The sequence below is a fragment of the Phalacrocorax aristotelis genome, chromosome Z (genome assembly GCF_949628215.1).
Source record: "Phalacrocorax aristotelis chromosome Z, bGulAri2.1, whole genome shotgun sequence".
Lineage (NCBI taxonomy): Eukaryota > Metazoa > Chordata > Aves > Suliformes > Phalacrocoracidae > Phalacrocorax > Phalacrocorax aristotelis.
In genome coordinates this window covers 51,203,277-51,225,631 of record NC_134311.1, presented here as the reverse complement: position 1 = coordinate 51,225,631, position 22,355 = coordinate 51,203,277, and the positions used below count along the sequence as shown (strand labels likewise).

The following is a 22,355-nucleotide window of genomic DNA, read 5'->3' as shown; positions in this document are numbered from 1 at the left end:
ATGTAAGATAATAGAATAGTGAAACAAAATTAATCTCCACCTGTAATACACTTAAGAAAAGCAGCAGTGCATACAAGCAAATTTGTAGCTTTGAAAGCTGTGGTAAGGTACAGCAATATTTTTTTGAGGTGTTTCCAAAGGAATTTGTACTGATGTTCCTTTGTTTCACAGTGAAGAGGTGTATAACACCATCACAGAAGCGGCTTCCCTGTACTGAACTGATAGTTAGTTCTGTTTAGAGTTTTGTCAAGGAAAGTGACTTAAGATTTGTCATTTGAAGAGACAGTATGCGGTGACTTAATGGTGAGGATATTCTTGCCTTTAGAAAAGACAAAACCTAAAAAACCTTACATGGCTAATAAGTGAAACGTGGTGATTGGAGATCCTTTTGCCTCAGATTTCTTCATGTCCTCAAGTGGAGCCTGCATTTGTGGGGTGCAGTGGGGGGAAGTGATACGAATGTTGTTTAAATTTAGAATGAGACTTCAATGCTATAGATTTTAGGTACCTGAAAATGCTTTAAAAATTGAAGTTGTTTTCTAACCAGTCTGGGGATGCGAACAAGCTAGTGTTTATACCCTGGTTTACAATGCTGTATTGTTGCTTATACATCTGGTTACTGTATTTATTTCCTACTCTTTCTGGCACTTTTCAAAGCTTTTTCATTTTCTATAGCAAGATGTTTTATAGGTGCCATAAACTACCTCATCAGTGTGTTTTTTTTCTGATTCAGCAGAATTAAGATTAGTTGTGTTCAAAGGTTATGAACTTTAATCTCTGCAAGGGTAACTGATGTGTACAGTTAATTAACTTATTAAATAATTTTTGTTCGGAGTTAAGTTTGTGCTAAACTCTAACAGTGTGGTTTTACCTGTAAGTTGATTTTGGCATTGGTTGGAAAATGTATTTTTAAAACTAGATTAGTTGTAGAACTTTTGTTAATCATTATGGCAGTTGCTAGCCCGTGATGTGGTTTGGGAGGTTTAAAATGTTGTAAAGAAATCTTTGCAATTGGAGCAATAATTTGATAAATCGTCTAGCTTTTTTACATGAGTAGTTGATTAATATGCTAGCTAGTTATTTCTCTTGTCAAACTAGAGAAACTGTAATTACTCAGTTGGGTAGACGAGGCTGTACTAAGAATTACTTTTCTAAACTCTTATTCATTCTTTAGAGTTGTTTCCATAGACTCACTTTAAATTTTTGTTCATCCAGCTCTTGCCAATCTTTGTGTATATAGCTCTGGGTCCAGCCAGAGACATTTCATCTTTGGCTGGTGGCTGCCTGTAGTGCATGGTGGGAAGGTGCAGATTTAGGGTTGAGAATATGCTAGTCCTATGCATATAAAAACTTATAGTGTAACTTTTTCTACTTGTTTAAGAACCATTCCTAAAAAGCATGTTGGGCAGTGAATTGTTAGTGGAGAACCACATGTTTAGAGGTGATGATGCAGGCTGTTTGAATCAGGTATAAAATCAATTAAGTCCTCAGCTGTACAGACAATTCACTAACTGAAGTCTTCACGTGAACCATTTTAAAACAGTTAATTAACATTGTGTAATTGTGCTGATGCAACAACTATAGCTGTTGTCAGTTTTTTGCTTTTGGTGCCTTCAAAGAGAGCAGCTCAGAATTCTTGGTAGTGTGAATTCATTTGGAAACATTGTTTGCCCTGTTTTTCTCATATGTATAATGCTTTTAATAGTTGAAGGTGTTGGGGTTTTCTTCCCTCCCCCCAAAGTACTACTGAAAAAATGGTTTTAGCAGCAACAATTAAGATTATCATAGCCCCAAAGTATTATAAAAATATTTTACCTTGTTTGTATCAATTACTTGCACTAAAGATATTTACTGATGAACAAATCTGGAGTCTCTCATAATTTTTCAGTAAAATGTCTCCATTACTTCTCAAGCAGCTGCGATTTGACTAGTAGGAATGGATGCTACTGACTTGTTTGTTTAGGTTTTTTTTTATTAGTACTATATCTGCCATTGGCCATATGCTTTTTTGGAAGCGTAGTATTTGTTGACTGTGAGAGCATCTCTGAACTTTTCGAAACTATTATCCATCCATAACAGCTACCTATATAACTATGATTACCCCAGATAGTAAGGTGGAAACTTAATCTAATGCTATTTCTACCTCTGGAATGGAATTCGCCAGTAATAAGCAGAAAACGGTGAACATTGTTTCGAAAAACTGAGTATTGTTTTGAAATACTTAGACTAAAAAAGATTATGTGTTATATATCTTAATTGCAAATTATAGAGAAGTCCTTAAGTACGTCCTTTCAGATTCTGCTGTAATTAACTTCCTAAGTATTTCTTAGTTGCTTCTGCTAGCAGTAACGAAGTCTGGTAATGATATTTCTGAGTGAGTTTTGTCCATGAATCATGCTGTATCGCGTAACTGTTGTGCATGTAGTGTGCTGCTAGAAAAATTATCTGGCTGGTGTCCTGTTTCCTCCCTGAACCTCCCTTCACCCCAGGTAACAAAACTCCAAGGAAATTCTTCCTCCCAGTTCAGGGCAGTCTAGCTAACCATGCTTTTGCATGGTGCTGCCTCTTTCTTGAATTTAGGATGTCTAAGGTTTGGGGTTTTTTTTTTGTGTGTGTTTTTTTGTTTGTTTGTTTTTGGTGGTGGGGGTAAACACACTTCTCCGTTTTCTCATTGTTGCATCTTGCATCATAGTCTGAGCTTACAGTTTTTTCTTACAGGGGAATAACTGGCTCTGGAAGTACCAGTTTGGTTCTGTTAGATCAAATGAATAAAAAAATTTATTACTTCATGCTAAGAATTTAGCAGTTCACTTAATTACAGATGCCTCTTTCATTTTGGGGATGTTAGGTTAGAACTGAACAATAGGAGAAGGTTAACATGGGGAAAGCTGAGAGAATGGGAGTTTGGCAAAAGAGGGCAACCCTTTAATATGGTCTTGTATTTACCATTCCTCTTTAACCTATTTAAAAGGTGATTCATGAGATACAGTTACATAGGCTTTCAACATCTGAAAGACATTTTGTTACATGGCATAGTGCTCTATTTTCTGTGAACAAGCATATCACTGATGACACGCTAGACAGGGAACAGAGAATGAACCTGGTGATCTAAAAAACCCCCTTCAATCTTCAAGTCAAGATCTGAAATTTCCCCATAAACCTTGTATTCCACCTTTAAAAAACAGTGTGGCATTCCTAATCTTTCCAGGTTTGGGGTTTTCTTGGATTGCAGATATAGTGGGAGATTTTTCTCAATTCTGAGTGGTACAGAGACTTTATCCACAGGTTTAATTACATTAAGAGGTGCCATGTGAATAGAAGTGAAGTAATTACTTTTGTTTCGACATGCAGCTGGTTGGTCACTGGAATGTGTCCATTCTTCTCAATTCTTGTGCAAAAGTGAGTTGCCGAAAGTTTGGCTGCAATGGTAGCAGATGCTGATGTGGCAATCCAGACCAAACATTCTTTCCGCCTTCCGTCAGCAGTGCACATTCTTCGTTTAAAGGTCAAAGTAACTTACTAGTTAAGGCTGACTCATGCAGATGTGGACTGTATGAACGCAGTGTACTTTTGATTGCGCCCCCTTTGCACCCATAGCAAGGGTTTCCTTCTGAATCAATGAATTTGATGTAATCGCAGGCAATGAGTTAGAATACTGACATTTTGGGGTTTCAGTCATGATGGTAGTGCCTCTTAGTGGAAAAAGGTACACTCTGCAGATGGTAACAAACTTGCTGAAACCAGCTTATGAAACTGAAAATATTAAAATATTCTCGCAAACTATTTTTATCAAAGGTATTTAAAGAAAAAGAAGCCTGTCCATGTGGAGACTTGAAATTCTCTTCCAGCAAAAGATGTTTTTTGAACCATGTTGTTCCCATTCTGGCTCTGTAGTTTGTGCTATGTGGAAACACTGTTTATCCTTGGTTGTGTAGCTCAGCAGGCATATGTACATAACAGTAACATCTATGCATTATACAATCCTTTAATCTCAAATTTAGTCATTTGCTTACAAGATTCAGTTGTATCACTGACTCTTAATAACCCAGAGTAATTTCATCTTGCTTGGGAGTATGCTATCTGGACCTGTATGTCCATATCGGTTGAAAGGCATGTCTCCAAACATTTGTGTTTTTTGAAGTGTTTCTCCACCCCCCAGGATGCTGCATTGCAGATAGTGACATAGAGATTTGAAGGAATTATCCTGTATGATATATTTTTTAATCTGTGAAATCTGACTTTAAAATATACCAGGCCAAATGAGGTGGGTTTGGCTTCATGAACTTCAAGAAATGCAGCCTCATTTACCGTTTAAAAAAACCTGCAACCACCCCTCAATGCTAATATTAACTAGTAACATTTTTCTTTTTTTAATTATTATTTTTTATTATTTTATTTTAGGCTAGCTTACATGAAAGACTATTCTTTCCCAAGACAGCTGTGTTTGTAACTAATTTTCTTTTGAAATGCAAAACAAACATTTTAATAATTCAATGTTTATGCAAGTTATCATCTGTGGGTGGTGGATTAACTAACCTTTCAGTAATTTTTCTCATATTTCTCTGCAATCCTTCATGGTCACCATGGTTTTGTTCTGGAAAGATGTTACTCCTTCAGTCTGCTAACTCTAGAATGTCAAAGGGTACCTTGGTCTTACCTTAGCTAGCATGTGTCTTTGTCCCTGTAGCATAAGAAAAGGGGTAATATCCATCAGAAAAACAGATACAACTTTTGTGTTTTGCTATAAAATGGTAATGGCATTAAAGCACTTGATATCACCTGATAGAACCAAGGCAGGAAAGAGATTGAGGTGTCCTTGTGGTGTCAAACTTACCTAAAACTACAGCTGCTTTGTTTTCTGCCTCGTCTTAGGCAGTTGCATTAGGCACCCTGGTGTAAAATAAAGGAATTGTTTTGTCAGTTAAAATCCAGGTAAAGTTTACATAGACTTGTGTATGTATCTGTTGTTTCTGACAAATGTAGTTATACTAAATTCTTACTTCTCTGCAATGCCGGTTTCATGCATAGTGTGCTCTGTTTACTAGCGTAATGCTTAGGTCATGGATGGGCTGGATGACATGTTACAATGCTTATGATTGAGGTCAGTTTTCATTTAAAAAAAAAAACTTAATGAAACACATGGCACATCTGATAACCCAGACAAATAAGGAATATTGTAATGATGTTGTATTGAGTTTTAAAATAACTGCATTTAATTAGAGAATGAAATGTGAAATTTAAAATGAGGAAAATAAAAATTTGGAAGTTGATACTGTGTAATGGTCTGTTTAAAGGAAAAGAATCACTGCTCAGTCATCTTTTTTCTTAGTAGGTCTTTGGTTTATTAATTTGCTATAGGGAGATATATTCTTATGAATTACTGTAATAAATGTCTACCTGTTGGGTTATGCATGCTGAATTAATAGTATAAACATTGATCTGGCAAAAGGAACTGAAGAAACATGAACATTTTCCAGGCTAAAATACCTGTAATGCATCTTGGAAAATAATGAATTGGAGATACTTAAAAATTCAACACATTTAATTAAAGGAAACAGTTGAATACCATTTTATTGAATCAGAATTTGCATCAATACATATCACTTACTTTAGAATTAAGATGAGCTACACAGCTATTGTACTGTTTGTTCATTGTCTTATATTGCTTACATACTCTTTATTGGGCATATAGGATGATAGGACTAAAATTGTCTCCTAGATAGTAAGTGCTGCTTGTGGCAGGTTGCACCTGAGTGTCTGGCATATATATATAGGGGAAAAAAAAACCCACAGGAATGTTGGGCAACAAGTCGGATTACAACCTTGGACTTCAAGAGGGCCAACTTTGACCCCTTCAAAGACCTGCTAGGAGGAATCCCATGGGCTAGGGCTCTAGAAGGCAGGGGAGTCCAAGAGAGCTGGCCAGTATTCAAGGACCACTTCCTCCAAGCTCAAGATCGGTGCATCCCCAGGAGGAAGAAGTCAGGCAGAGGAGCCAGGAGAGCTGCATGGATGACCGAAGAGCATCTTGTGAAACTCAAATAGAGGAGGAAGGTTCACAGTATGTGGAAAAAAGGACTGGCCCCTTGGGAGGAAAATAGGAATGTTGTCAGGGTATGCAGAGATGCGTCGAGGAAGGCCAAGGCCCACTTGGAACTAAATCTGGCGAGGGATGGGAAAGATAAGAAGGGCTTCTTCCAATACATCAGCAGTAAAAGGAAGACTGGTGATACAGTGGTTCCACTGCTGAACAAGGCAGGGGCCGTGGTGATGCAGGATGCAGAGAAGGCAGACTTACTGAATGCCACCTTTGCTTCTGTCTTTACTGCTAAGACTGGCCCTCAGGCACCCTAGCCCCCAGAGGTGAAAGGACAGATCTGGAGACAGGAGGACTTCCCCTTCATTGAGGAGAATGGGGTTAGAGATCATTTAGGCAAACTGCATCCTCGCAAATCCATGGGCCTTGATGGGATGCACCTGTGAGTGCTGAAGGAGCTGATGGATGTTCTTGCTGAGCCACTGTCCATCATCTTTGAAAGGTTGTGGAGGACAGGAGAGGTGCCCGAGGACTGGAGGACAGCAAATGACACTCCAATCTTCAAAGAGGGCAAGAAGGAGGACCTGGGGAACTATAGGCTAGTCAGCCTCATCTCTGTCCTTGGAAAGGTGATGAAACAGCTCATTCTGGAGGTCATCTCCAGGCATGTAGAGAAAAAGAAGGTTATCAGAAAGAGTCAACATGGATTCACCAAGGGGACATCATGCTTGACCAACCTGATATCCTTCTATGATGGCGTGACTGGCTGGGTTGACAAAGGGAGAGCAGTGGATGTCGTCTATCTCAACTTCAGTAAGGCATTCGACACTGTCTCCCATAGCATCCTCATAGACAAGCTAAGGAAGTGCGGGTTGGATGAGAGGACAGTGAGGTGGAGAGAGAACTGACTCAACAACAGAACTCAGAGGGTCGTGATCAATGGAGCAGAGTCTGGATAGAGGTCTGTCACCAGCGGTGTTCCCCAGGGGTCTGTGCTGGGTCTAGTGCTGTACAACATATTCATCAATGACCTGGGCAAAGGGACAGAGTGTACCCTCAGCAAGTTTGCTGATCATACCAAGCTGGGGGCAGTGGCTGATACACCGGAAGGCTGTGCTGCCATCCAATGAGACCTGGACAGGCTGGAGAGCTGCGCCAAGGGGAACTTCATGAAATTCAGTAAGAGCAAGTGCAAGGTCCTGCACCTGGGGAGGAACAACCCCATGCACCAGTACAGGCTGGGGGCTGAACTACAGGAAAGGGGCTCTGTTGAGAAGGACCTGGGAGTGCTGGTGGACAGCAAGCTGACCCTGACCCAGCACTGTGCCCTTGTGGCCAAGAAGGCCAGTGGTATCCTGGGTTGCATTAAAAGGAGTGTGGCCAGCAGGTCGAGAGAGGTTATCTTCCCTCTCTACTCTGCCCTAGCGAGACCACATTTGGAGTACTGTGTCCAGTTTTGAGCCCCCCAGTTTAAGAAGGATGTGGAGCTGCTTGAGCAAGTCCAGTGGAGAGCTACCAAGATGATCAGGGAGCTGGAGCATCTCCCTTATGAGGAAAGGCTGAGAGACTTGAGTTTGTTTAGCCTGGAGAAGAGAAGACTGAGTGGGGATTTCATCAGTGCCTATAAATATCTGAAGGGTGGGTGTCAGGATCATGGGACTGGACTCTTGAGTGGTGCCCAATGACAGGACAAGGGGCAATGGGCTCAAGTTGGAACACAGGAAGTTCCACCTAAACATGAGAAAAAACTTCTTTCCTGTGAGGGTGACAGAGCAGTGGAACAGGCTGCCCTGGGAGGCTGTGGAGTCTCCGTCCCTGGAGACATTCAAAACCTGCCTGGACATGTTCCTGTGTCCCCTGCTCTGGGTGTGCCTGCTCAAGCAGGGGGGTTGGACAAGGTGATCTCCAGAGGTCCCTTCCAACACCTACCATTCTGTGACTCTGTAAGTCAGTAACTCGTATCTCTTTTGGGGTACATCTTGTTTCAATTGTCGTATATCTCTTTTAGAGGAAGCCCACATCTGAAGGGAACGCCACATTATAAGGAAGAACAATGTGCTCCTTCATTAAATCTAGAGATGAAGAAAGTTCTGGACTTGCAAGCCTCTATCACAAGGTATGCTCACTAATCATGTGTTAAGAATTTTTCTGCATACACCAGTTACTTGTTGAAAAGTGAAGGGGAAACTGGATGGAAAAAAACTTCTAGTAAGTTTTTAGACTTATTAATACTAAGGACTAACAGTTAACTAATAGTAAGGTACTAATAATAAGTCTAATGAGGTAAAAAAGTAAATTGCTGTTTAAAAATCGTTTCTGCACTTGGCTATACTGGTATTTTTGGCATATAGAAGTACATGGCACATGGATGTTCAGTGTTACATTATGTTACTATAAATGTGTTTGTCCTTGGGCTCAAAGTATGGATTAGAGATTTCATGGAGGCATAGGTACTTAACAGCAAAACTGTACATTTCAGCATTTCTCTAGCTGCCTGCAGAAGGGGCCCTGTTTGCCCTGAAAAAAATTCTGGTTCACCACTTCTTTTTTTTTGTGGTGATTGCATTCCATAAGCTTTGAACATGCTAAATATGTGTGTGTGAAAAGTTGGTGAGCCTACAGTGTTGGGGTGGGGTGCGAAAGTAACAAAGTGTAATTTGGGAAGAGGCCCCATAGGTGCTAAATGGATGTTGGAAGAAATGAAGTATATACTGGAAAAAGCTTTCCTGGGAAGCTGCACATTGTTATCCGCATGCAAATAGTTTAACAATAGTGTTTAGAATTTTGGAGATGTTTGGGCAAGAATTTAGGAGAAGTCTAATTTCTGCTTCAACAATTAGCTTAGTCCATGGGTTAGAAAGTGTTATGGATTATTTACAGCCTAGGCAATATTGGTAGTTATCTAGGATGGCAGCAACAGTTATCACTGTTGGCAGCAATGTCTTAAGTTTAGTCTAAAGTATTAAAATGGTCCTCAGCAGTTCATATTCCAGTTAAACAATTACTCTAACAATACAAACCTGTTCATGAACTCTGATTCCTGAGGAAAAATAGAGGCACATACCGTATTTTGTCAGCTTGGTACTTTTACTGACTAGAGGACTTCAGCACTTAGGTTCTATGTTACCTGATGTAACTTCTCAACATAGTTGCTAATACAAAGAGGCAGTAATACGGTGTTTGTTACATTAGGTGATTTTTCTGTGACATTGATTTGAGAAGCAGTTTTTTAGAGAATGACAAATACATTTGTTAGTTTGCAGTCCATGTTAGAGGATCTACTTGTTGCTACTGCTGATGGATTTCTCCATCTCGTTCACTGGGATGGTGTGACCAATGGAAGGAAAGCCATCAACCTATGTACAGTTCCATTTTCTGTGGACTTGCAGTCTTCTCGAGGTAGGTATTGGGTGGGTTTGTTTTTTTTTTTTATTGCTTATGATAGTTAACTATTGGAGAAAAACTGTCTAATATAAAATATTATCTTGGCTCTCAAGCAGAGGTGAGAAAAATGTGCCTTTAGTAAATGCGAACAAAACAACCTGTTTAAGTTGGTTTTTCCTGTGAAGTAATAAGTAAGCAACTGAAATGGTCTGTTGGCTTGCAGTATCACTGTGTGCATATATTTTGAAATTACTGATACCTTCTCAGCAGGTTCATTTTTGGGCTTTGAAGATGTTTACATCAGAGATATGGAATACTGTGCCACGCTTGATGGTTTTGCTGTTGTTTTTAATGATGGCAGAGTTGGTTTCATCGCACCAATGTCAAGTAGATTCACTGCTGAGGTATATTTCCTTTAGTATTTCTAGTATGTACTCTACAATAAACATGTTTTCCCTGGTTTGTGCATTGCAGTAGCTTTCTACTTAAAATTCTGTTCAGCTGCAAAGAAATGAAAATTTAGCAACTGCTTAAGAGGTAACATAAGACAACTATATTTCATACTGTAATTTGAACTAGATTGTTCTAGGGCTAGTACCTGTCCATGGGAGAGCATAACTGAGAGTAGATCCATGATGGTTTTAGCTGGGATAGAGTTACTTTTTCTTCACCATAGCTGGCATAGTGCTGGTTTTTGGACTTCGTATGAAAATAATGTTGATAACACCCTGATGTTTTAGTTGTTGCTGGGTAGTGCTTACACTAGTCAAGGACTTTTCTAGCTTCCGATGCTCTGCCAGGTGCACAAGAAGCCGGGAGGGGAGGGGGCACAGCCAAGAGAGCGGATTCAAACTGGCCAAAGGGATATTCCATATCACATGAAGTCATGACCAGTATATTAACTGGAGTTGGCCAGGGGAAGCAGCAGTCATGGCTTAGGGACCGGCAGCATTGGTCAGCAGGTGTTGAGCGGTTGCATCACTTGTGGTTTTGTTTGGTTTGTTTCTTTCCCCGCCCCCCCACCCCCATTTTCATTTCTCTCTCTCTTGATTTTCCTTTTTATTATATTATCATCATCATTATTATTATTATTATTATTATTATTATTATTATTATTATTACTACTACTACTACTACTACTGTTTTATTTTAATTATAAAATTGTTCTTAACCCATGAGTTTTCTTGCTTTTGCTCTTCCAATTCTGTTCCCCATCCCACTGGGGTGGGGGGAGTGAGCAAGCAGCTGTGTGGTGCTTAGTTGCTGACTGGGGCGAAACCATGACAAGATCTAATTTTTGTTCATTGCTTCAAAATGTCATTGCACATCTGAGGTATTCTTCTGTCTCTGTGACAGACTTCCTGTTCTAGTTGTAAGTCAGGTGATAAGAAATGGTTTCTCCTGTGGCAAGGTATCATAGGTGCTATTTCTATGCACCTATTTTAGCCGTAATCAAGTCTTAACTCTTCTCATAGTGACAAGCATACTTCAGAATTTGCTTTAAAGGAATCTTTTCCAAGTTAGTTGCTTTCTTACCTGTAGTTCAGCCTACAAAATGTGCTATATTTGTCATTAGATCTCTTTATTTTAGTTACAGAATACCCAGAAGGGTTTGTGTAGTCTCTCCCAAACTCCTTCACACACTTAAAATATCTGCGGTTTCAGCTATTGCAGATGCAGAATTTATTTCTCTGTTCTGTGTTTTTTCTTCATTCTTAGTACCATCTACTGATTTTTTGTTTGTTTGTTTTGGTTTTTTATGCAGTATCAGGGATATTCTTGCCTTATAGGTATTGACTTGCTTTAGTCATTCAGAGCTCTGATAAAATTTCCTTACATACTGGCATCTTTCTGTAATTTTTATAAAGAACTATGAAACCACTTTTACAGATAACTGGATTTTGTTCGTCTGAGCCATGTCAGTTAATCTTGACATTTGCAGTAGAAATTTTCTGAGGTGATGAAGGTCAACTGGCAGATCAGTAATATGGCATACATGGGTAGCTGACTATCATGAATATAAGCACTGTTTAACCAAAAATTCTGTGAATTCCTTTCTTTACAGCAGCTCCATGGTGTTTGGGCACAAGACATCATTGATGGAACTTGTGTGGCAGTAAATAACAAATACAGGCTAATGGCATTTGGATGTGCCAAGTAAGTTTTTTAAGGGTGGTTCAATGGAGGGGGGAATTGATTTCATTATAAAGCATAAGTTCTAGTTTCTTCTTACCAAGTTGTTTTGCAAGAGCTGTAAAGATGAAAATGATCAGTCTTCTAGAGATGGTATAATCTGCTCTATCAAGGAGGTAGGAGGGAAGAGGAAAGAAATGACTGCCAGCTTGAACTGCAGTCAAAATTGATGGCTGCTGTTCAACTCTGGAAAAGAATAAAAAGGTGACTGGACCAGTAGCAAAGACTGGAAAGTGCTGCTGTCCCAGTTAATCTCAAAGTAGGATTATAAAGTCAATGTTAAGCACTTAAATGTAATATTTGACAAGAATCAGCACTGCAAACCCAACTGAGAAAATGCTTTGTGAAGTGTTGATTTGGTCAGGAAAGATGTTGCTTGTTCAAGTAAATGAATATTTATAAACTGAATCTTGTGAAAGTGCTTTTAGTAGTGGTGTTTTGCTTACTGCTCCTTCAAGACAGTTCCTCCTCTATGGTCCTTGGTTGTAGTAACAATGCGGTGTGTTGGTGTTTGCCCCTGAAACATGAATAGTTACTAAAATTCATTGATCTTGGTATGCATTAGTACACTCCTGATGAAACCTTAGCACTTGGTCAGTACTGACATCCCTCATGGATTGTCTTGCAGTTTGAAGCCACAGTTACGTGGATTGTGTGTGCATGTGTATTTTCAGAGAATTAAGTATTCTTATTGCATTGGTTATTATCAGGCTGGTGTTTTGGGTCCTCCACTGTATCTTATAAATTTGTTTCATAAAGTTCTTTAAGTGTTACTTGACACAGTTCTAGATAAATGTGCTTTGTATTGGTGGGAAAAAAGCAGCTTTTATTAACCTCTTGAAATTGATGAAAAATCCAAATGGTCTGTAGTCTAAATAAAGCACATGTAATCTCTTCCAGCGGCTCTGTGCAGGTTTATACAATAGATACCACTACTGGTGCCATGCAGTTTTCTCATAAATTGGAGCTGACACCAAAACAATATCCTGGTGAGCTACTTTCGTTGCTAGAATCTTCCAGCTGTTTTTAGGATAGTAAAGAATATTTTTATACTTGGCTAGTTAACAGCGATTTGTTGTTTCCATTATCGTTGACGGGATTAGTATTTACTCTTGCATGTTTGTAATAATTTACTCTTGCGCATTTATTCTTTTAGCTGCTTACTTTTGATGGACTTTTGGATGTGTTTCATATGTGAGGGTGTGGGGATGGTAGGTTTTTGGTGTGGTGTTTTTTTCTTTTTTTTTTTTTTTACTAAATCTTAATCTGAATTAGCAGTTTACAGACAGTGCTACTTCTGGTTGTTCCTTTTTAAATGCTGCAGATCTTACTAGTTCCTGCACGTAGTCTAGAGATTCCTTTTCCGTTACTCACCTTGGAAAATGAGAGATTATTTTCAAAGCTGATAATGCATATAGTAGAGGTGTGAATTAACTTGAAACAATGACAATGTCAGGAACAGGAAAAAATTGACTAATCCATCCTGCCTGAACTGCAGTGAAGAAAAGCTCAGTGGAATTTTTCATATAGTAGAGATGAGAATTGCAGGCTTGAGAGTGAGGAATATATAAAGTTGGTAAATTACATCCTCAGCTGAAAATGTGTGTGCCTATTAGGTATCAACAAAAAAAATCAAATCTGTAAATAACAGAGTTTTACAGTTGTGCTGAGTGCCAAAGGAAGATGTTTCAAGGGTGAATATAAAATCTTCTTTTGTCCTAAAATCCATTTTGCCAGAATTGCAGTTCCATGGTTGTGTCATAGCACAGTGTATTTCTGGCCCATTTGCAAGTATTCTTAGTCTGCTATGAAACCAAACATGTATTGGAAAGAAAACATGAACTTTTCCTTTGCTGCTTATTAATTTTAAGATGGTCAGTTTGATGAATGCAGCAAAGAAGTTAATTGAAATATCAAATATTTATTTCCATATATTTTTGTTTCTACTCTTACAGTGAAAGCAGTTGAAGGACATTTGATGTTTTTCACATGGTATTTTACTGTCTGTTTTTAAACAGATATTTGGAATAAAACAGGACCTGTTAAACTAATCAGATGGTCACCTGATAGCTGTGTTGTGATGGTGACCTGGGAATGTGGAGGCTTATCCTTATGGAGTGTTTTTGGTGCTCAGCTTATCTGTACTTTAGGAGGTGATTTTGCGTGAGTATCTTTAATGAAATTGGAAAATGTTTTATTAGAAACCTTTATTTTTCTAATTAAAAACATTTAATTAGAAACTAATTTACCTAATTAGCTTTTAAAAATCTTTTTCCATTATAATTCCTTAGATATTGGAACCATTGAATAGTATTTAGGAGGGGATCATTTGAATATAAATGAAAACGTATGATTTTCTTTTTGCTTTTACGCCAAAAAGACCACTACAAATTACCCTAAAGGCAGGTTTAAGGAGGCAAATATTAGAATTCCCTCAGTGCCAGTACATATCTGCTGAAAATGTGCTCACATACAGAAATCACAATTCAAACGGTTTATGCTAGGCATCTGACAACTGCATTGCCTTTTATACCATATCATGGATCAAACAGGCTTTATAGTTTGAGGTGAGGTTCATTACAGAACCATATGACAGTGCAAAGATAGGAAGATAATTTCTTATTTTGATGAATTTTTTTTCTTCTAAACTTGTTCTCTTCTGTTCTGTTTTTAAGGTATCAGTCTGATGGTACCAAAAAGGACCCTCTAAAAATCAGTTCTATGGTAAATATGAATTTAAAAATACTGTAATAGGGCTGTTAATTTTTAAAATTATTTTTAGTAAAACAGATTTTCAGAAAGTCAAACTGGCTTTCTTTAGCTTCGTTACATTTAAAGAGTAAGATGCTGCTTCTACACTTCCTAACACCAATGTTGTACTGAAGGAAGAGGGCAAAGGGCACAGATGACATGGTTGGGTTTTTTTTTTCCCCCACATGTATAGCCTGATAATGAAGTGTGCATAATATGCCTTTCTGAGCTTTGCTTTTAGTATTAATAATGAACACTTTTGGTTTTCCTTAATCTTTTTCTTTTTTTTTTTTTTTTTTTTAAATCTGGTGGTGTATTTCAGAGTATGGTGAGACACAGAACAATGCTAATTGTGAACTTATTTCCCTAAAATTACTAGCTTACCTTTAGCCATTGAAGTAGCTTAACTCGGAATATGAATTCAAGAGAAACTTAACTGCTGTTGTTTTAATACAAACTAATTAACATGAAATCCTGCTATTCTGTCAAATCAATAGATGTTGATAAATACCAAACACAATCTTCAAGGCCTCTTTTGCAAGCCACGATGAATTTGTACAGTACTCTTAAAACATTTGATTTTATTTATGTAGAGCTTAGTTGCTATGAAAATTGACAGTGTTAAACATGCATCCCAAGTGGATGTACATGTTTGCAAGGACAGTACAATGTACCTTTTAAAAACCCCTGAAATTCTGATACCATTCTAGTTAATGAACAACAACCAATATAATTTTGGGGATCGGGATTTTTTCATACCTGATTCTGTTTGTGGATTTTTTGTTAGTTGCTGTAAGCTGCAGACTAAACAGTTTTCATTACTTCTGTGGATGTCTTGCATAGTTACTTTTAATCAAATGTAATAATGTAATCTGTAATATAATAATGTAATATAAATTAATTAAATGTTAATCAACATTTTTACATAAAGAATTTAAGCTAGATTCTTACTGTTCTTTGTGGGTCTTACTGCTATGGGTTACTTATGATTCCTGTGATGATACCTTTTAGAACACCAAACTCTGCTTTTTTGCCAGGGTCACGTCTATCATAAGATCAATTACAGTACGTTTCTGTACTTCTTGTTTTCTGAGAATATATAGTGTTGGTTTGGGGTTTTTATTATTGTTACTCTTTTATATTCAGACCTGGGGATCAGAAGGTTATCATCTGTGGGTTATTGATGGGAATTCTTCTTCAAACATGAAGCTGGAAAGAGATGGAAATAATGAAGCTCGCCAATTTGGTATTCTGCAGTTTCATTTCATCAAGAGTGCACTCACTGTTAATCCTTGTATGGTAAGTTTTTTGTTAATAAATATATCCTTATTTCAGAGCCTTTAAAATGGTACTTAAAAAATACTGCTATGTAATACTTTAACATAAAATCTACTAGTACATAGTACATATGTACATAGTGATACAAAAACTGATAATTGCCTTAATGCTTATTTTTCATATTGTTTACATAAAACCTGTTAATATATTGATCATGTGTTTTCCTTTGTTTTCTGTACATGGAGTTCAAGGTTGCTTATGTGTTTTTCTTGTTTTGGTTTGGTTTTAATGTAGAGTAACCAGGAACAAGTCCTCCTTCAAGGAGAAGATCGCTTGTATTTGAACTGCGGAGATGCAACACAGGCTCAGAGTTCCAGAAATCCTTCATCACACTCTGAACATAAGCCTACGAGGGAAAGAGGCCCAATTTCAGATGGCAGTTTAGATTCTCAGGGTTTAAGCACTTTACTAGGACACAGACATTGGCATGTTGTGCAGGTAATTGTTGCTCATTGCCGGTATCTGCTCTGTGCTTGTGAGAGATAATAGAACTAGAATTTGCAGCTGATCTCATAATTCTCTGCCATACCATTTTCCTCTAGTATGAGCTCATTGCCTTTTTATTACCTCTTGGATTTGCCCTGGTACAGCTTTTTCTTATTGGCAGATGGTAAAGGAATGTTGACCATCTCAGCCTTGTGGCTATGAGTTTGCATCCTAGCCAGTACAAAAATCTAAATGTTTTTGACTTCAGGAATGAGTAGTTAAATTACTTCTGTATCCTTTGAAAGGGAGAACAAGTGTAATGTGCAAGAAATCCTTTAGGGATTTGTTCTTTTGCTTATGCAAATGGCTTTAAGCAAATTCAAATGACGAATACAGCTTTCGGACTTGGGTTGTATTTTCAAGCAGTCTTAGGTGGCATCTACTTAAGCATGTAATTAAAACTTCACAATTTCAAGCTTGCAGAAAAGAATTCTTACCAGGGGTAGGAATGGGACAGATTCTATTTTCTCTAATATGGGGGAAAAATTAAAATAACTTTTAATCTGTAATTGTAGTGTGTGTTCTTCCACGCTTGAATTGGTAGATACTTTTCTAAAGAAAGGTTTTTAAAAGGACCCTAAGATATGTTTTTCACATAGTAAATGAATTGGTATTATTAAACAGCATTTGGCTTTAGGCATGTATGTCAGGTTCTAAATACTGTTGAATATCCACTTTAGCTGGCCAAGTAGCTCTTCCGTCTTCTGAAACTGGCATAGGAGGGGGAAGTCATCATTCTGTGTAGGAGTAAAACTAACACAATTGGAATTACTGTGCGGAGCAACATGCCCATGAGAACAGCCAGTGGCTGGGTAGCGAGAGCACCTACCTGCCTTGTGTCAGACCAAGGACTAGAGTTTGAACCTGGGTTTGTATCATGAAGAATCCAGGATCAAGTTTTAATTTGACATAGCCCAGTCAAGTGTTCTCATAACAAGGCTTTTGGGCATGCTGGTGTGTATTTCTGATGGGATTAGAAATTTCATCCCAACACTGAAAATCCCTCCTGAATGCTGTATTTATCAAAACCTTTGTTCCCATGAAAGGTTCTGACGGAGAAGAAATACCATGGGGACAGAGAAGAGCAAATTTTAACCATTAATCTGTAATGAAGTATTACCTGTTGTATGTTGTTATGGATTTCTATATTTTTTTTGTATTAAAAACAGGCTAACATTTAGGCTTCAGTAACTTTCTTGGGGCAGGGGGAAAGTAATTGTATTTAAAAAAAGAAATCCCCAAATTAAAAACCTTTAAGCCAGTGTTTTGGAAAAACATGGGCACTGTACAAATTCCTTTAGAACATTATAACTAATCACTACTTTAACAGTGCTTAGTATAGTAATGTGGTTTTGGTTTCCTCTTCTTTTTTTTTAGATTCATAGTACATATCTGGAGAGCAACTGGCCTATAAGGGTGAGTTATTTTAAGAATATGTTCTTGCTTCTTTAAAAGTATTGGGTTTTTATAACTGTCCCATAGGGTTGGATGAGTTCTGGAAGATGAAATCACTGTTTTAAAGTACAGAAAGAAGAATATGTGTTGGGGCAGTAAAGTAGAAAACATGAAAATACTTTGCAAGTTTGGTCTCTGACATTATATTGCTTTGTAGTGATGTACTTGGATAGGATATGTAATTTAAATAAGTTCCCTCCTGAGTTCTGGGTTTTTTCTCTTTGAACAGTTTTCAGCTATTGACAAGGTTGGACAGAATGTAGCTGTTGTTGGCAAGTGTGGTTTTGCACATTATTCTTTACTCACCAAAAAATGGAAGCTATTTGGAAACATTACCCAGGTGAGAGGTTTTGGCACTTTATTCGGGTATACTGGGGAGGTTGCATTTGTTGGAATGTGACTCTTGGAGAAAATAAAAATCTTTTTCAAATAAACAACCAGTAGACACACTTGGGATTCAGGATGCTGGTTTTGCATGTGTTTTTCATAAAATGGCTGAAACACTTGTCTTGTGGCTTTGGCACAATAATTTATGTCTGATTATTAAAAGGTTTCCAAATCTGAGTGTGTATAGTCAGAGACTTACTCCCATATGTCTTATCTGAGAGTCAGTGTGAGATGTAGCTTTGGCTGCCAAGTTTGTAAATTCTGGCAAGAAGCAGAAGGCTAATTTGAGAGAGTTCAGGAATGCCAGTAGCATAGGAACCGTGGAACACTGTTTTGTAAGGTGGTGTTTGTCCTTCACATGTTATTCTTTAGTACTTCCATTTTTTAAACGAGAACTTCATATACATAGATTGTCTTGCCCCTGTCAGTAAAGCTTACAGAGATCATGTATGGCTTTCAGAAGTTAACCATAAAATGTACAAGTGTGTGTGTATAAGTACATAAAAATACATATATATTGTTTGCATTTTTCTTTTCAGGAGCAAAATATGATGGTAACAGGTGGCTTAGCCTGGTGGAATGACTTCATTGTTCTTGCATGCTATAATTTAAATGATCATCAGGAAGAGGTGAGGTATTTTGCCTTAAATAAATAAATCATATTTAGAATATCTGATCTGTTCTACAGTAGTATTATAAATATGAAAAGCTTGTTCAGTCACTGAGGCAAGCTGCTCCAGAGCTGGCCTGGTCCACAGAAGAGTGGCAGATCTTTGGCACACAGGGGATTTTCCTGGCATCAGCAGATGGCAGCAGTGAGGACAGTTGTGTGGGGTGTGACCAGGTGGACGATCTGCTCTGCCTGGTGACAGAGCTACGAGAGAAAGCAGAAAAGTTAAGGAGCATCAGGGAGTCTGAGAAAGAGACAGACTGGTGGAACGGTGCTCTGCCCTGAGACGGAAACAGGAACAGTCACCAGAAAAAAACCAAGATTGAGGGGATCCTGTATCTTCCCCCCACCAGGCTGAAGGCAGTAGCTTGAAGGAAAGGAATCAACGGAGGCAAGTCCACGCTCAGGGCAGCAGGTGAACTGTCTCCTTGCCCACCTTGCTGTCCCAAGAGCCTCCATCCAAGAGGTATGGGGCTCTGGATGTTGAAGGCCAGTCAGTGGATGATGTGGATGATTGTCCATGTAGACCAGAGGTGTTGTGTAGGCCTTTCTGACCTTGGCCCCATATCATGACCACGAGGAAGAAAAGACAGGTTATAGTTGTAGGGGACTCCCTTCTGAGGGGAACAGAGGATCCAATATCCTGGACAGCCCCTCCTCTTAGTGAAGCCTTCTGCCTCCCTAGGGCCTGGGTTAAGGACACGGCTAGGAAACTTCCTAGGCTGGTATGGTCCTCGGACTATTACCTGTTACTGCTCTTCCATGAGGGAGGTGATGAAGCTACAACATGTAGTCCAAGGGCAATCAAAAGAGACTTCAGGGCCTTGGGACAGTTGGTAAGAGAATCTGAAACACAGGTTATTTTCCCTCTACCCTTCCAGTTGTGGGCAGAGACATTGTAAGAAACAGATGGAGCCAGGCTATTAATACATGGCTCCATGGCTGGTGTCACTGCTGCAGTTCTGGTTTGTTTTTTTTTTTTTGATAATGGGATGGCCTACACAGCAGCAGGCTTGCTGGCTTCTGATGGGATTCACCTTTCTCAAAGGGGGAAGGTGGTCTTTGCTCACAAGCCATTGGGGCACATTGACAGAGCTTTAAACTAGACCTGGAGGGGGAGTGGGTTAATATCAGGCTTGTCTGTGGCAACCCATGGGATAACACACCAAGGTTAGAGGAGCAGGGTGCTAGCAAGGGCCCTCAGCCCTGGCTGCACTGCAGCAAACTTGAAGTCTTACAGAGATGAGCCAGAGTATCCTGAGGTAATAGGATGTGATGGAAACACTAGTGAAACACCTCAAAGGACTTAAGGGGTGTTCCTCTAAGAAGGTGGCATGGCCAACAGCCCCGCTGAAGTGCCTCTACCTTCTTAAGCCAGATAATAGACAGACCTACCAGATGGGATGCGATACTGGACCTGATGGTCACCAGTGCAAGTGAGGTAATCGATGACGTCAAGACTGGAGGCAGCCTGGGCTGCAGTGATCATGCATTGGTGGAGTTCACAGTCCTAGGGGACATGGGTCAGGCAAAGAGTAAACTCAGGACCCTGAATTTTAGGAAAGCAAACTTCCAGCTGTTCAAGGAGTTAGTCAATAGGACCCCCTGGGAAACTGCCCTCGGGGACGAGGCAGCAGAACAGAGTTGGCAGATATTTAAGGACATTTTCCATAGAGCACAAGGGCTCTTGATCCCCAGGTGTAGAAATCAGGAAAGGATGGCAAGAGACTGACGTGGATGAGTTGAGACCTGTTGGTCAAACTAAAGGGCAAGAATGAACTGCACAGGCAATCGAAGCAGGGACAGGTGTCCTGGAAAGAATATAGGAGCTGCCCAGTTGTGTAGGGATGGGGTCAGGAAGGCCAAGGTGCAGCTGCAGCTGAACTTGGCAAGGGAGGCAAACAATAATAAGGTCTTCTACAGGTATATCAGCCAGAAAAGGAAAGTCAAAGAATGTGTACCCCCCTGTGATGGACACAAATTTCAAACTGGTAACAAAAGGTGAGAAGGCTGAGGCACTCAACAATGTTTTTGCCTCAGCCTTCACTGGCAACCTCTCTTCCCCCATGGCATGAGTGGATAGACCACAAGGCAGGGCGTGGGGAAGCAAAGTCCCTCCCACTGTAAAAGAAGATCAGGTTTGAGACCACCTGAGGAACCTGAACATGGGATGTGATGAGAAGGGATGTGACAAGATGCATCCCTGGTGATCCTGAGTCCTGAGGGAATTGGCTGATGTAGTCACCAGGCCACATGACAGTCAGGTGGAGTCCCTGGGGACTGGAAAAAGGGAAACATTGCACCCATTTTTAAAAATGGTAGAAAGGAGGGCCCTGGGAACTACCAACCTGTCAGCCTCACCTCTGTGCTGGGGAAGATCATGGAACAGATCCTCCTGGAAGCTATGCGAAGGCATATGGAGGACAGGGAGGTGTCCTGAGGCAGCCAGCATGGCTTCACTAAGGGCAAGTCTTGCCTGACCAACCTAGTGGCCTTCTATGATGGAGTGACTACTTCAGTGGACAAGGGCAGAGCTATGGATGTCATCTGTCTGGACTCTGTAAAGCCTTTGACACAGTCCCCCACAGCATCCATCCTTCTCTCTAAATTGGAGAGGTATGGATTTGATGGGTGGACTGTTTGGTGGACGAGGAAGTGGTTGGATGGTGACATCCAGAGTAGTGGTCGTTGGCTTGACATCCAGATGGAGACCAGTGTCAAATGGTGTCCCTCAGGAGTCCATACGGGGACCAGTACTGTTTAATATTTTCATCAATGACATAGGCAGTGGGATCAGGTGCACCCTCAGCAGGTTTGCTGATAACACCCAGCTGAGTGGTGCGGTTGAGATGCCTGCGGGATGGGATGTCATCCAAAGAGACCTGGACAAGCTTGAGAAGTGGGCCCATGTGAACCTCATGAGGTTCGACAAGGTGAAGTGGAAGGTTCTGCACCTGGGTCGGGGCAACCCTTGGCATCAATATAGGCTGGGGAATGAAGGGATTGAGAGCAGCCTTGCGGAGAAGGACTTGGGGATCCTGGTGGATGAAAAGCTGGGCAAAAGCCAACAATGTGCACTTGCAGCCCAGAAAGCCAACCATATCTTGGGCTGCATGAAAAGAAGCATGGCCAGCAGGTCAAGGGAGGTGATTCTGCCCCTCTACTCTGCTTTGGTGAGGCCTTATTGTACTCTCAGTACTTCCAAGAAAGATGGGGACAAACTTCTTAGCAAGGCCTGTTGCGATAGCACAAGGGGTATTGTTTTTAAACTAAAAGATGGTAGATTCAGACTAGATATAAGGAATAAACTTTCTACTATGAGGGTGGTGAAACACTGGAACAGGTTGCCCAGAGAGGTGGTAGATGCCCCATTCCTCGAAACATTCAAGGTCAGGTTGGACGGGGCTTTGAGCAACCTGATCTAGTTGAAGATGTCCCTGCTCATTGCAGAGGGGTTGGACTAGATGACCTTTAAAGATCCCTTCCAGCCCAAATTGTTTGATGATTCTGTCATACATAGGTGGCTTTTCGTCATGTTCAGAAATTCTTTATTAATATGTAAGTAATTCTTTGCAGAAATGTTTATTATTGCTATTAAAATCTATTTTCTGCTGACTACTATGAATCTACTAATTGTTCTGAAAACTTTGTGAG

General features: G+C 39.7%; 1 protein-coding gene across 4 annotated transcripts in view; it reads left to right on the top strand.

Annotated features, from left to right (window-relative positions):
- RIC1 (RIC1 partner of RAB6A GEF complex) overlaps positions 1-22,355 on the top strand; it is a 57,552-nt gene that overhangs the window by 22,335 nt on the left and 12,862 nt on the right. For 2 of the 4 annotated variants that reach the window (XR_012658078.1, XM_075079463.1), the window contains exons 4-15: positions 8,046-8,153; positions 9,294-9,436; positions 9,689-9,825; positions 11,487-11,578; positions 12,515-12,603; positions 13,633-13,777; positions 14,290-14,338; positions 15,512-15,664; positions 15,938-16,141; positions 17,567-17,605; positions 17,874-17,984; positions 18,571-18,660. Coding sequence is in view for 3 of the 4 variants with exons in the window: in XM_075079463.1 (XP_074935564.1) it covers positions 8,046-8,153; positions 9,294-9,436; positions 9,689-9,825; positions 11,487-11,578; positions 12,515-12,603; positions 13,633-13,777; positions 14,290-14,338; positions 15,512-15,664; positions 15,938-16,141; positions 17,567-17,605; positions 17,874-17,984; positions 18,571-18,660 (1,360 nt within the window). In the remaining variant the exon portion in view is untranslated. The remainder of the gene's footprint in view (positions 1-8,045; positions 8,154-9,293; positions 9,437-9,688; positions 9,826-11,486; positions 11,579-12,514; positions 12,604-13,632; positions 13,778-14,289; positions 14,339-15,511; positions 15,665-15,937; positions 16,142-17,566; positions 17,606-17,873; positions 17,985-18,570; positions 18,661-22,355) is intronic. The other 2 variants (XM_075079464.1, XM_075079465.1) reach the window with 2 other exon arrangements.